Raw genomic sequence first — 13,665 nt, 5'->3', positions numbered from 1 at the left:
TCGACACTTGAAAAAACAAAACCTAAAGGTAGATACAGGTGTGCTGCATTCGTCATGAATAATTATTAGGGACAAGATATGATGATGAATGATGGCACAATTGTGTTTAGTTCTCATGATCCGAAAGCCAAACATTTTTTGTCGTTCTTGACCCTTATTTTCTTTTACGTTAGACCTTTTCTCGTTCTTCAAACAAGATTTTAAACATTGTGATAATACTGTAAGGTAGGTATAGTTGATATTTCGAGTGTTTCAGGCGTCGCCGTCGAGAAATTTTACTACAGTAGATAAAGCGACTGAGACAATTTTCTACAACATGGCAAACAAACATTAAGGTACGTTTGTATTCCATGTTTCTGAAATCTCGAGCAGTTGTATGTCTATGTTAGTTCCAGTAGACCTTATGGGAAATGTGGCGTTGGATAAGAACAATACTAGTAACTTATTCGTACATTCACACAGACGTTCATACTGACTGTCAATGGCATTAATGTAGCTCAGATTTCAATTTGCTATCTACGTACATTTGAGCCTTGAAGTTTGCAACAGATCATGACATAGCCAGGTATCACACGCAGAAGGATGAATATTTTGAATAGTTTGATTTGGATCGAATGATTACCGAGTAAAAAATATATGTACTTACAGCAGCCTTGGATGAAGGGAAGGGGGAGGGGAAGGGGGTCAAATAAACATGCATGCACAATAATTTTCCAAATTTTTAGTCTCCGTAAATACAGGATACGTCTTTTTAGTGACTCCGAATTTGATGTTAATAAAATTGCCTATCTTGTTTGCCGTAAATACGATATTCTTTATCGCGGTTATTGAGAGAATTTATTTTGAAATTTTGCTCATGAAGCTACATATTATATCCCTAGGAGATGTTCAATTGACGTTGAACAAAAATGAAGAAGAGGGGGCTGGTGCCTCGAAATTTTGTCCCCCTCAGACTACGTAAATTTGGCGACATTGTAAAACTTGAATGCACTTTTGAAATTGACAGAAATAGGTAATTAATACGTATCAAGCTCATTTTGACCCCAGGCATCCCTCACCTATGTAGAACGTCATATTAAAATTCGAGTTTTGTATTTCCGTTGATGTTTTCGAAAATTTAGGAACCCTTAATAAGATGGAGGGGATGAAAGGAGTCAATTTCGTAGGAACACTCATAACGGATTTATCTAAATCAGCGAAAAATTTCGACTCTAAACAAAGTAAGATCTAAAGAACATAAGAAAATTCCTTACCAGCCAAAGAACCAAAATTCCAGCCGCCCAAATTAATTTTTCGATTTCTGGTGAATTTTTCAATATTCAAAATTGACTGTTTTCAACAATTATTACACTTTGAAAAATACCTACATATTCAGTAAAAATCTTCAAAATTAGCCCTGAAATTAATTAATTTCCCAAATCGAATTTCACTGTTTTGAACCATTTTGGAGCCTCTATTTTTACACCTTCTGAAAAAATTAGGTTTTTTGAAGGGATTGAAAACTGCAGTGGAGGTTTCAGAATGACTCGAAATGGTAAAATTTGCATCCAGCCGTTCAGCAAGTCGGTTTTAGACAAAATACAGCAATTTGGTGTTTCAAAAAATTTCCCTCCGAATCAAAAATTTTCAATTTTTGGAATATTTTTCTAGATGGTCAAAAAAGCACGCAAGGAGTCCGCCTGGAAATCGACTCAAATGCGAGTCACTCGATGAACAGAACAGATCAAGAATAAACCACAACTCGATTTTAACCTCACAAATTGATTTTCACTTCTTCTGGAGAAATTCAAGAATTCAAACGAATATAGAATAGCTCAAAATAGCTAAATGAAGGGGTATTTAGACAAGATAAAAATAAGATATAGCCATTTGTGCAAATTTCAAAAATTTCCCCAAGAGCAAGCATTTATTGATTTTTTTTTTTAAATTTTGTCTTTACTGGTAAATATGCTGAACAAAGATTACTTAAATTGCCCAAAATGGTCAATTATTTTGTATTTTCAAAAATTTGTCAAAAATCGAAAAATCATTATTGAGATTGAGACGTTTGAAATTTTTTTGTTATGGAGGTTTCAGACCATGCTCTTTCTGTAAATTGTGGTCCAGTTTAAATCACAGATGAACACTAAGTTCAAGAGATTCCCTTGCAAGGCAAAACATTATAATTTAATTTAATTGAGTTGAAAAGGTGAAATTTGATAGTACATATGTGCCCTATTTTTAAACCTTTCTTTTTTCTAAATCAATCGGAAGAGCTTTCGAGCCATTTTTATTAGTTCTGGAGTCTCCAAGAAATTTTTGAGTTGAACAATTTTTACAAAATTTCATCCAATGCAAGTTTGAAAATTTGGTATGTGAGTATATGCAGTTTTAGGTTAAACATCACAAATCGATTGGAGGCAAAACTTCAGTTTTCCAAAAAATTTCCTAAAATCTGTCTCTGGAACTTCAGCACTTGGAAAAACAAATTTTCCAATAAATTGTCAGAAATTTATTTTTTTTTCATCAAGTTTTGTAAATACTCGCTGACATAAATATCTACACAATTTGTGGTTTTAAAAATAAACAAGTTTTCGACAGATATATTTCAAAGCTGTTGCCATCTTTTTTCTGCAGTATTGGAAAGTATCACGTGGAAATGATTTGAATCACTTTGAAATCAACTAGATAGTATAAACTTCTTAAATTAATACCTAATAAGAGTGAAACCACCGAAATGAAAAGGAAAAAAGATGCTAATCAAGATCGCGAATTACTCAAATTTTTTTAATCACAAAATCAGGGTTTAAATAACCTTTGAATCATTATGTTTTACGAATTCCTATACTTTTAACGAGAAAACTGGGAAAAGGAGATGGACCTAATTTTCCCGATTATAATAAAATCTAGAAAGTTGTACAAACGCATACACTACCTACTCGTTTCTAAATTCAGTTGACAGATTCGCAAGATGCCTTCTTCATCCTCTTCTCAAAATGGGACAGTTTTATTGTGCCTGAGAGTGCACTAAATCCCAAAACTCTTAAGATCCCGAGCACATCCTTGATCCTTATACAGCAGACTAGGATGGTCAGATCGTCGCCTTACTGGCTTTTCGAACAATTTTACGAATCAAAAAAGGTGATCCAAGATGAGAAAAAATACTGACGAAAGGTTCGGTCACCAAAACGTACTTTTTAATTTCGTTTTCCTCACCAGGTAGAGCCTTTGCATGAGATACCTATATACAATCTTCTCTTGATAAGAACCACATCGAAGGTACCTACTTACGTCTCTTGAATGAATTTTCAGGGAAAGATAGCAACGTAAGAGAATAAGTATACCCGCAACATAAACCATACCGTCGCGAATAATATATTAATATTTTATTCGAGATACGAATTTTTAAACGAATACGAATCATTTGACCTATTTTCAAGATGTCATCTCGGTATTATAGCCGATTAAAATAATGTTCTATGCTTTATACTTCGTAATTAAATTTAGAACCTTGAAAATTTCTTTTACAAACGTCGACGCTGTTGAATATTAAAATTTACAACTCGCTTTTTCGCATACCTAAAAAAACGTACGAATGAAAAAAAAAAAACGCAAGCTACTCGATCCGCAGAACAACAGATGCCTCGAATGTTATATTTTTTTATTCGGTAGCCGGACGCCTTCGTATTTTTCTAATAATTTAAAAATTACGCTCTTATATTTGCGCAAAAGTCACGCTTTGAGGTGGCAATTTGGCAAAATTAATAATCGCCGATGTCATTAACAGCCCAACGGCTTTCATTCAGGTTCATTAAAAATATTTATTTTTCGAATTTAAAACCAATGGTGCGCAAGTTATACGTGGTGTGGTGCGGTGACTGTTATACTATACTATTGCCTGCCATTGCTAACATATACTCGTACCTCGTACTATGGTACAAACACACGTCCGTTACACAGTGGGAATTAATTATATCAACGAAACGGTGCGCCATCCACGCCGCTGCAAGCTCTACTCGAGTGGAACTTTAAGTGATTCGAGTGCTTTTAAATCCGCACCATTTTCGCCATAAATATAAACGCTCACGCTCGCGCCCGTCGCGTCCGCGTCCGCGTCTGGACTTCACGAGTAGGTACAACCTTGCATTTCAAAATTGGTCATATTTTTCTTAAATTAGATACGAGTCGTGCCAAACTGAATACTTAATTCTTATGACGTCTAATAATTCCACATAATCTCCTTATACGAACAAGTTGATTATCGCGAATAGCACGTTTTCTATGTTTACCTGTAACTTTAAGATAAACCCTTTTAATGGTCGGAGGATGAGTGGCTACTTGACATTCGTATAGACCGTCGTCTCTTTGCGTAACAGATGTAATTTGCAACCTCCAGTTGTTTGGGTAACGAAAACTAAGCGTAATGCGTTGATCCGTGCTGTAAGGTTGTCGAGCAACCGTTAGAAGATGAATTGTGTCGCCTTTCCGATGAACCCATGTTACCTGTAATTAGTACCAAACTTGATGTTAGTTTTAAAAAAATATTCACTCTAGATAAACGATTCCTCATCGATGTAAGTAAATTGCAGTTTATAATAATTAAAAATTAAACGAATAGATACAGGTAGCGCGGCATCAAAATTGCTAAGATTTCCAAGTCAACGAACCCTCTTCTTTGAACGCCAAAGTCGAGGAAAAAATTCAGCACTGGATCAATATTTTTATGACGCGATTAGCGATAGGTATTTTTATTGAAATGTAGTAGGCGTATAATGTCTATGGATTTTAAAATCACGACTTTTTGAAATCATTTGCCGAAAAGAAAATATGTATCGTCGAATCGTTACGTACACATAGCAAGCCTGTTGTGTGTCTGTGCAGGGTGTATGCGACTTGGCGTCTGATAAGGGACGATTAATGATGTATCACGTACGTCCGCGTCCGCCAACAACCCTCGTGAACCATTAAAAGGACGCTTTTTCTTTGAGTAGGTAGAATCATTCGTAAAATTTATCACTTCCTGTTTGGAATATATCATCTTTACCCACGTACAAGTGTTTCAATAAAACTCAAGGTGAATTTTTTAACGCGATACTTTCTCTTGGAAATGTTCTTTTGAATTTTATTGAAAAAATACATCGCAAAAACGAAGCTTTTCAAGACTGATTTTCCCATTTTCCTCCAGGTCGTTCTGAAGGAAGTAACGAACATTCTATTGCTCTTTGTGGGTAGGTTTCCTCTTCTGAACTCACTTTTTTTTTGTTACTCAAGGTGGTCTTAATAGCGGCATATCTTTTTAAACTGTGCAGGAGATCTAATGTTCTCGAATCCTGAAGGATTGAGGAAGGATACAGAAAGTCTAATCCTCTAAAATACACTTGTAGACCTGCTTCCAGAATATACATAATGAAATTTTGGCCTCTTAGGTCATTTAGAGTGGACTTCATCGATGAAATAAATGAAAACGCACGCGAGCCACGTAAAAAATATGTTAATAGAATTGCATAACCAGTTCGCCGCGAATACAGTAAGATTCACGATGAAATCTTCTCGACATTAACTTGAACCGAAAATGAAGTCGAAACCGCCAATTTAGCTTCATTTTACTATACGTAGGTAGGATCTGTCTTAGATTCGATGACCATAGTAAAATGGCCATGGTTTTAGTCCCAACCACCAGAGGAAGGAAGGAGTGGCGAAGTTGGCAATTTCCGCATGTTTATGATTTCTTGTAAAACCGTCAAACTTTCAAGACTTATACAGCTTATGGTTAGTTAAATTGAGAAAAACTCTGCATGAAGGAATTTGAAGATGAAAGACAGATAATTTATTCCTAATTAAAATTTTAAAAGCTCAAAACTGACTTTCAAGATGAAAATGCAACTTTTATTAGGCCAGGTATAGGTAGTACAAAAGTTGAGAACTATTTGAGAATTTTAAAAATTTCATGGCTCAATTCTAAGCCCAAAAATGGGAAATTTCCGGCTGAAGAAAGCATTGTGATGGAAATCTGGCCCCGGAAACGAATTCACTGTATTAAAAACTCGATTCACGACTTGTCACCCTAATATTTTTTTGATCTTTTCAGTTTTCGAAAAAATTGAATAAAAGTGTTTTAAGACCAATCCGAGATCACCGAATCCGGGATCCTTTTTGAGCGCCGATCGCTCCTTCGTCAGAAACTGACAATTTTTTCTTGAAAAATCATATTTTCTCGATAACAAGGTACGCAGCAAGGTGTGATTTTGACTTCATTTCTGTGCTTAGCGATCTCGAATTTGTCAGAAAACGTTGTAAAAATTTCACTTACTGAAAACCAGTTTTTAGCTAAATTTTGAGCCTTTAAATTTACGATCTCCAATAGAAATGAAACGCTATGGCGTAAATGTGACACCGGAAGTGGAAACGAAGTCGTCGTGTCTGAACCTCATTCCCTCCCTCGATTTCAAATTTCAAACTCAAATCCCCAAAAAAAAAATTCCCAAAATAATGAGAAGGATATTTTTTTGTCACCCTCAATCCTCACCCGTCACAATTTTTGATTAGTTCAATTTTAGAAATAATTGAGTAAGCAAAGTTTTACGATTAATTCGAGGTCACCTAGCCCGAATCTTTGGTCTTGTTTGAGCGCCGGTTGGGTCGCTCTTTGGTTGAAAATTGACGCCTTTTTCTCGAAAAATCGTATTTACCTACTCGAAAACTACCTGCGCTGCAAGGGGTGATTTGGATGTCATTTTCGTGCTTTGAGACCTCAAGTTAGTTATAAATCGTCATAAAAATTGCATTTTTTGAAATAATTTTTTTGGTACCTACAACTTTGAGCCTCTAAAGTGACGATTTACAGCAGAAGGAAGCACATGTAATGGAAATCTGAACCAAAATGAATTCCCCGTGCCAAAAAATTTCCCCACTCCAGATTTTGATTCGATTTGCGGCAATAATTATTTCCCCCAAAAAATAAGAAGGACAAGTATAGGTAGGTAAGGTATATGTTTTGCCACTCGACTTCTCATTTTTTGATTTTTTCAATTTTCGAGAAAATAAAGTAAACGGTATTTAGAAGTACTTCGAGGTCGCCAATTTCAAATCCAGAGGACCTTTCTGAACGTTTGTCGCTCCTTCATAAAAAATGACAGCTTTTTTTGAAAACCCGTATTTTCTCGAATAGGTACTACGTAGCAAGGCATGATTTGGACGTCATTTTCGTGCTCTGCGACCTCGAATTAGGCATATAAAAAACGTCATGAAAAATACACTTTTCAAAACAATTTTTTTGGCTCGATTTTGAGCTTTTAAATTGACGATTTTCGGTAGAATAAAGGAAGCGCTACGATGGGAAATCTGACAGTGGAAACGAATTCACCATGCCGAAAAACCTTTCTACCTCAAATTTGGACTTGATTCGCGAAAAAAACATTTTTTTTTCTCGAAAAAATGAGAAGGATAGATATTTTTTGTCATCTTTCTCATTTTTGATTTTTTCAATTTTCGACATAATCTGGTACTTGAAAAGTGTTTTACGACTAATTCGAGGTTGCCAAATCCGAATCCAAGATCCTTTTTGAGCGTCTGTCACCTTTTTGTCGAAAAATGACAACTTTTCTTCTCTATTTTTTTGGCTCAATTTCGAGCTCCAAGCACTGTGCTGAGAATATGGCTACTGACACAAATAAAATGAAGTGTGCATTTTTCTAGAAGTTCATTAAATTTTCAGGGAATTTTTATTTTTACTGGATTTGAATTTGAATATCTCCACAGCGCTTAAAAAGATTGCTTACATATTCTTCAAAATTATTTTTATTTATTTATTTTTGAACTTTATTGTAGAAATTTCCATCAAGCTTTCGTTAATAATTTATTCGAGTAATTCGATTCACATTATGATGTAAACAAACGTTATCAGAACAAAGGAATATTTGTTTTTATGAGCAGATAGGTTTCATAATTACACCATCTCGTTAGCATCAATGAAGATAGAATTCAGTTTCTCAACGTTTACCTTATACTACCTAGTCTCGTATTACATAGTCAACTACATACCTACCTACTTGAAATTCGATATGAATGAGAATTTTTAACGGCGTATAAAATAAAATCGAATCAGCTTCCGAATGAATTTTATTATTTGCGTTTTGTTGTAATAATAGAACCTACAAAATAGTCGAAAATTGGTATGTACCACAAAACTATTCCCTTCGTTTAGCGAACAGAACAGCTGCTGTAACCAATTCACAATAACCAAATACAACGCAGTAACGAAGCTCGACATAATTATTTATTTATCACACAATACTTCATTAAAAAAAAAAAAAGGTGAAAATTTGTCAATTTTTTATTTTATATGGTAATTTTGATCATCATTAGTTGTCAATGTGTCACCTTTTTGTAATATACATAAATGGAGCTGATAGGAGGAAAAAACTGAAAATTATTCACGTCCAAGTTACATGCAACTTGCCGTAGGTTTATTATACAGGAACAGAAATCTATCGTACTCTGTTTTTTAAAACTTTTGAAATCTCATGAAGTCGTGATGCACGACGATGCCAACAGAAAATTTCTTTTGCAAATCAAACTCTCAAGTATCGTTTACTTTGGTAACCTATACCTACTTACCTATACGTGCGTACAATTTTTAAAGAAAGTTAAAAGTTGATTTTTTTTCCTGAAAGTTATTTTTAAAAACTTCTATACTTCTTGCCGTTTGGAATTAAGAACGGGCAAAAATGTTTTCCTTTATTTTTCATCATTTCTTTTCCAACTTTAACAAACATAGTGTTCAAGTCGAAAAAGTTGGTATTTTTTCTGCAAAAATATGCTTCACCGGAAAATTACGCGGTTATAAACTTCTGTTTGCGGTTTTTTTCTCAATTTTTTTTCGATTCAAAAATATCACCAGTATGGCTTAGCCTTTGGAGATTTATTATTCCTCGACTTTCTCGACAATATTTGAGAATTTTCGTTCACAGATTCGCTATAAAAAGGCGATGCTGGATTCGCCCCTTTCGTTTTTTTCTTTTCAAATTTCAACACTTGTTCACTTTATTCTTGTATTTAGGACGATTCATCAATTTTTTTTTCAACTTTTCGATGTGATGGAAAAAAGATCAAACGAAAATCGAAAAAACAGTTGTTTTCTATAGTTCAAAAAGAGCGAAAACAAATAAAATGAAAATGAATTTATACCAAAATTGAATTCGATTTTCAAAAAATGTAAATGAAATCAATCAAAAAAAAAAAATATGTATTCAATTTGGGTTTTCGTGTTTTATATATTTTTCATCATTTTTTTGTCCCCCCTTCCCCATATTTCGTCCCTTTAAACAAATCTTGGTCATACTACACCATTCAATTGTGTGTATGTATAGGTAATAACTTACCTACCTATTTAACCATTTCTAAAACAAAAAATCATAATGGCTCACATATGAGTAAACACAATTCTTTAGATAGTTGAATCACATCCATATTGAGTCGAACTCCAACTTTTTATTTTTCAGAAAGCAATTATTGAAAAAAAAAGAATTTTCAATTCTCAAGAAAATTGTATTCTCGACTTTTTTTTTCTTATTCGCCTCCCTATATTCTATAATTTACATGGCAAAAGTACTCGAACTCCGCAGGTTTTTTCTCTCTTTTCAAGTAACATTTCAATATTGCACGACTACAACACCATTCATCGAATCTTATATATATCAGAATGAAAACGGCTGTCAGATATTTTAATAAAAAAATTGGCGAAAAGTTTGATGAACGCGAGACTTCTCGTTATAGCAAATCAAAAGCCGACGAATAATTTTCGTAATGGATTTTACCAAGCCAAATTATCGTGATATGCGGAAACATTCGTTTCGACTCTTTTCTATAACTCAACACTCGGTTCACGCCAGTTTTTTCTACCGAACGCTTTTGTCAATTTATCCCATTGAAAAAGTGACTTTTTTCCGAAACTTTTCTGTTCGAAAAATTTTGTAACTTGAACGCGCAGCGTTAAAAACGAAGGCAATTTTTTCGCCGTAATATTTATCGTCGTAAACCTCGCTCTTTGTGTGCGTGTTTTTACGAGCGAAAAACCATCCATAAAAGACGCGTTTTTAAATGTTGAAATTAGCGCGAAAAGATGGCAAATTAACGTTCATTGTAATCAAATAAGCTGTTACAAGTACAACGAAGAGGTGTGTTTAAAGCGTATATACGATAAGCTAAAGGGAGATAATAAATTGTCGAATCTTCTCTGGGGAATTGAACGCGCAACAGCAAGTTTTTGGACTATTTACAAAAGCACCGTGTTTGGGTAATGTTCAGATAGGATTACACTGATAAAAGACTCTATATAACGGTGGTTTTGTTAAACTGTTTACCCGTACAATTTACGATATTGTGAAAAAAGTACAATTTTTTCCACTCAATTCAGAACGCACACTACCTATCAAAATACAAGTGTATCGAAAATGGGTAATCGTTTTAGGTACCTGCTATAAAATACGTTTCATTCCTCTGTGTTTGAAATCAAATGTATCGGCCACATGCGTTATTCATAATGTACCTACACGTACACCTAAAGCTACCTATACTGAAAGCGATAACCTGCGAAGATTATTTCACGAGTTCGTTAAGCACCCAACGTTTGTTTGATCTCGTCACTTCTTTTTTTGTTAATTTTATTTGCATAGATAGATACAGGTAGTTTGGAAATGTATTTGGTAGGCACCCCTTAAAAGAATTCTCATTGATCAATTCTAAAATACCCAAGTATCAAAATCGGTATAGGTAGGTACATATGTATGTAGGTATCTAATTTGATAATTTAATAGAGCTAAGGACAAAATTGATAAGAAATGATCCAAAAAAGGAGTACATATGAAAAAGTTGAGACTTCGGGTCATTATTAAATCCTCGTCTCTTAACATTTTGACAAAACATTTTTAGGTGGATATTATTTTTGAAAATATTTCTTAGTGATCGTCCTTTTTTAAAACTTTTTAAATTTTTCTGGAAATTGATCATTTTTGTAAAATTATGTTTTTTAAAAAAAAAGAAAGTAAGTATAGGTAGGTAGGTTAGGTATATTATGTTTATTTAGTCAAGATACGAGGAAAATTAGTACTGAAACAAACACCAATCCTCCTGAACAAAATTTTACAATTTTTAGGCATTCTGGAGCCTTCAGTTCGATTTTCAACTTCTCCAGAAGGCGCAGAAACCAATTTGGACAGGTAAAAATCAAGTTCTGCGTTATTCTCGACCATGTTCAACGATTTATCCGCATTGAAGCCAATTTCCAAGCTATAAAGTTTTTTTAAAGAAACATTATAGGTAAATACCTACCTAATTTTGAAAAAAAATTGTTTGTAGGAAAAGTTTTAAAATTTGCGAGAATGGCTACATATCTAAAACTGATCCCAAATCCGAATTTCATCATTTAAAGCCATTCTGGAGCCTCCAGCGTGATTTTTCGATGCTTACAGAACTTTTAAATTTCTCCAGAAGGAGTGGCAATTAATTTGGGAAGGTTAAAATTTTGTTGTGGCTTATTCTCGATTTATTGTTTGAAGTAAAGTTTAAAGTTTATCCATTTTCAAGTCGATTTTTAGGCAAACACCTTCAGTGTGTAAAAAAAACAAAAAAATCACAAATTTTCTGTTAATAAGGAAATTTAGTTTCAGGGGATTGGTTTTGAACAGGATGCAGTAATTTATGCTAATTTCAAAAATTTTCTTACGAATTGAAAATTTTAATATTACTTGTACTTTTTTATACTTATAATATTACATATAAACATAGGCATCTATTCTGTACCTATTTAATAAACTCCCCCGAGTGTGTGCCTGAAATTGGCTGACATATAATGTGGATAAACTTCTAAAATATGGGTAGATCAAGAATAAGATTGTATTTCTCGAGTAAGCTTGATCCAATCAGAAAATGAGATGGTGTGAGGACATCGATTTCATCCAAATTGGTCAAGTTGCGAGAGGCGTATAAAGGTCGAGAGTTGAGAATGGCCTCTCAACAGCGATGAGAACTGTTTTAAATAATTCTTTAGTTTGAACAGCTCATTTTGTCTCAGCTAGTAGATGTTTCTTTCCAGCTTTGACAGCAGCTTCCCAGACTCCACCTTGATGGGGTGTTCTCAGGGAAATGAATTTCCATTCAATGACGAGTTTGGGATTATTTTTCTCGAGGTCGTTCTTAGCACCAACAAAATTTGTCGCGTTATTGGAGTACGTTATCACAGGTGTACCTTAACGATTTCTGAAGCGTTGAAATGTGGCCAAGAACCCCATCGTTGAGAGATCTGATACAGGTTTGATGAATATGGCAAGGGGTAACCAAGCCATCGACCTTTTATTCCCTATCTGGACAGCGATTCCAATCGGAATTCAAGCAAATATTTGATGCAAACCTCCCAAATTGAGCGTGTAAAGAATGCCTCTGTGCATTGCGCGAACTCGTCTCTTACCTTACCCCACTTACCAAGCGTATGATCATAATCGCGTGTGGAATGTGGTTATCTCCTTCCACACGTGATTATTAGGGCAACCCAATATATTTTTTTGAATGTTTTTTTGTTGCACTCCGTTTACAAATGTAACAAAATCATTTTACGTTTCAGAAAATTGCCTTTCATTTAAGACCTACTTCATTTCAAATATTTTCGAATATTTTGCCTTAAAATGAATATTTTCACATATTTGATTGCTATTTGAATATTTTTGTCTAAAATTACCACATATTTCGCAATTTATCGAATATTTTTGAATATTTTGGAAATTTTTGCATTTTGAAAATCGCAACACAGGAAACGTCATTTTTACAGAATGTTGAAGATGAAAAAAATGGCTCTTTTTAATGATGGTGATATTGATGATTGATGAAATTATGATGAAGATTGAATTTTAAATTAAGCTTCGTTTTTTTCTTCTTTTTTTGACGATCAAAATAGAATTTTAATTCAACAATTTTGTTCCATTTTGTGAAATTTCGAATAGTGCATGTGATTTAGGAAACAAAACCCAACGATGTCGCCATTTTTGTAATGTGCTTGTAAAGGCGAGTGAAACAATACCAAATTTGATTTTGAATATTTTCGAATATTTTAGGGGTAATCGAATATTTTTGTCGAATATTTCACCTCAAAAAATCGAATATATATTGAATATTTTACCTTGAATGAGAGCATATTTTGGGTTGCCCTAGTGATTATGATCGTACGCTTGGTAAGTGGGGTAACTGGGTAAGGTTAGACATGTGCGCCGCCGATTTCACACCGGCGCGCCGCCGCCGATAATTTAAATTTTGACGCGCCGATGTCTTATCGGCGTGAAACGGCGCGGAAAATGGTCTTTAAAAATTATCTTAGAGCCCTTAAAACCCCACATTTTGGTACTAATGTCGAATTTTTAAAAAATTTTCAATTCTCTCCTTTTAGGTTTTTAGATTTTTGGTCAAACAGTGATCAAAAACTTCAAAGTTGAAAATGGGGCCCTCAAAAACATCCATTACCAAATTTTCTCTTTTTTTTTGGGCAAAACTAAAACTATGGTGTACGCCGTACGCCATGTTCACGCCGCCGCGCCGCCGTCAATTTAGAATCGGCGTGAAATTCGGCGCACGCCGTTAAAACGCCGCCGCGCTGATAAAAATTGACCTCACGCCGCCGCCGTGCAATTTCCTAACGGCGCA

General features: G+C 34.4%; 1 protein-coding gene across 2 annotated transcripts in view; it reads right to left on the bottom strand.

Moving 5' to 3' along the window:
• The window catches only part of LOC135838895 (uncharacterized), a 117,738-nt gene that overhangs the window by 19,691 nt on the left and 84,382 nt on the right, over positions 1 to 13,665 (bottom strand). For both annotated transcript variants that reach the window (XM_065354718.1, XM_065354717.1), the window contains one exon: positions 4,269 to 4,482. In XM_065354718.1, coding sequence (XP_065210790.1) covers positions 4,269 to 4,482 — 214 coding nt within the window. The remainder of the gene's footprint in view (positions 1 to 4,268; positions 4,483 to 13,665) is intronic.

This window comes from Planococcus citri, chromosome 3 (assembly GCF_950023065.1).
Source record: "Planococcus citri chromosome 3, ihPlaCitr1.1, whole genome shotgun sequence".
Lineage (NCBI taxonomy): Eukaryota > Metazoa > Arthropoda > Insecta > Hemiptera > Pseudococcidae > Planococcus > Planococcus citri.
This window is presented reverse-complemented; position numbering and strand designations above follow the sequence as displayed.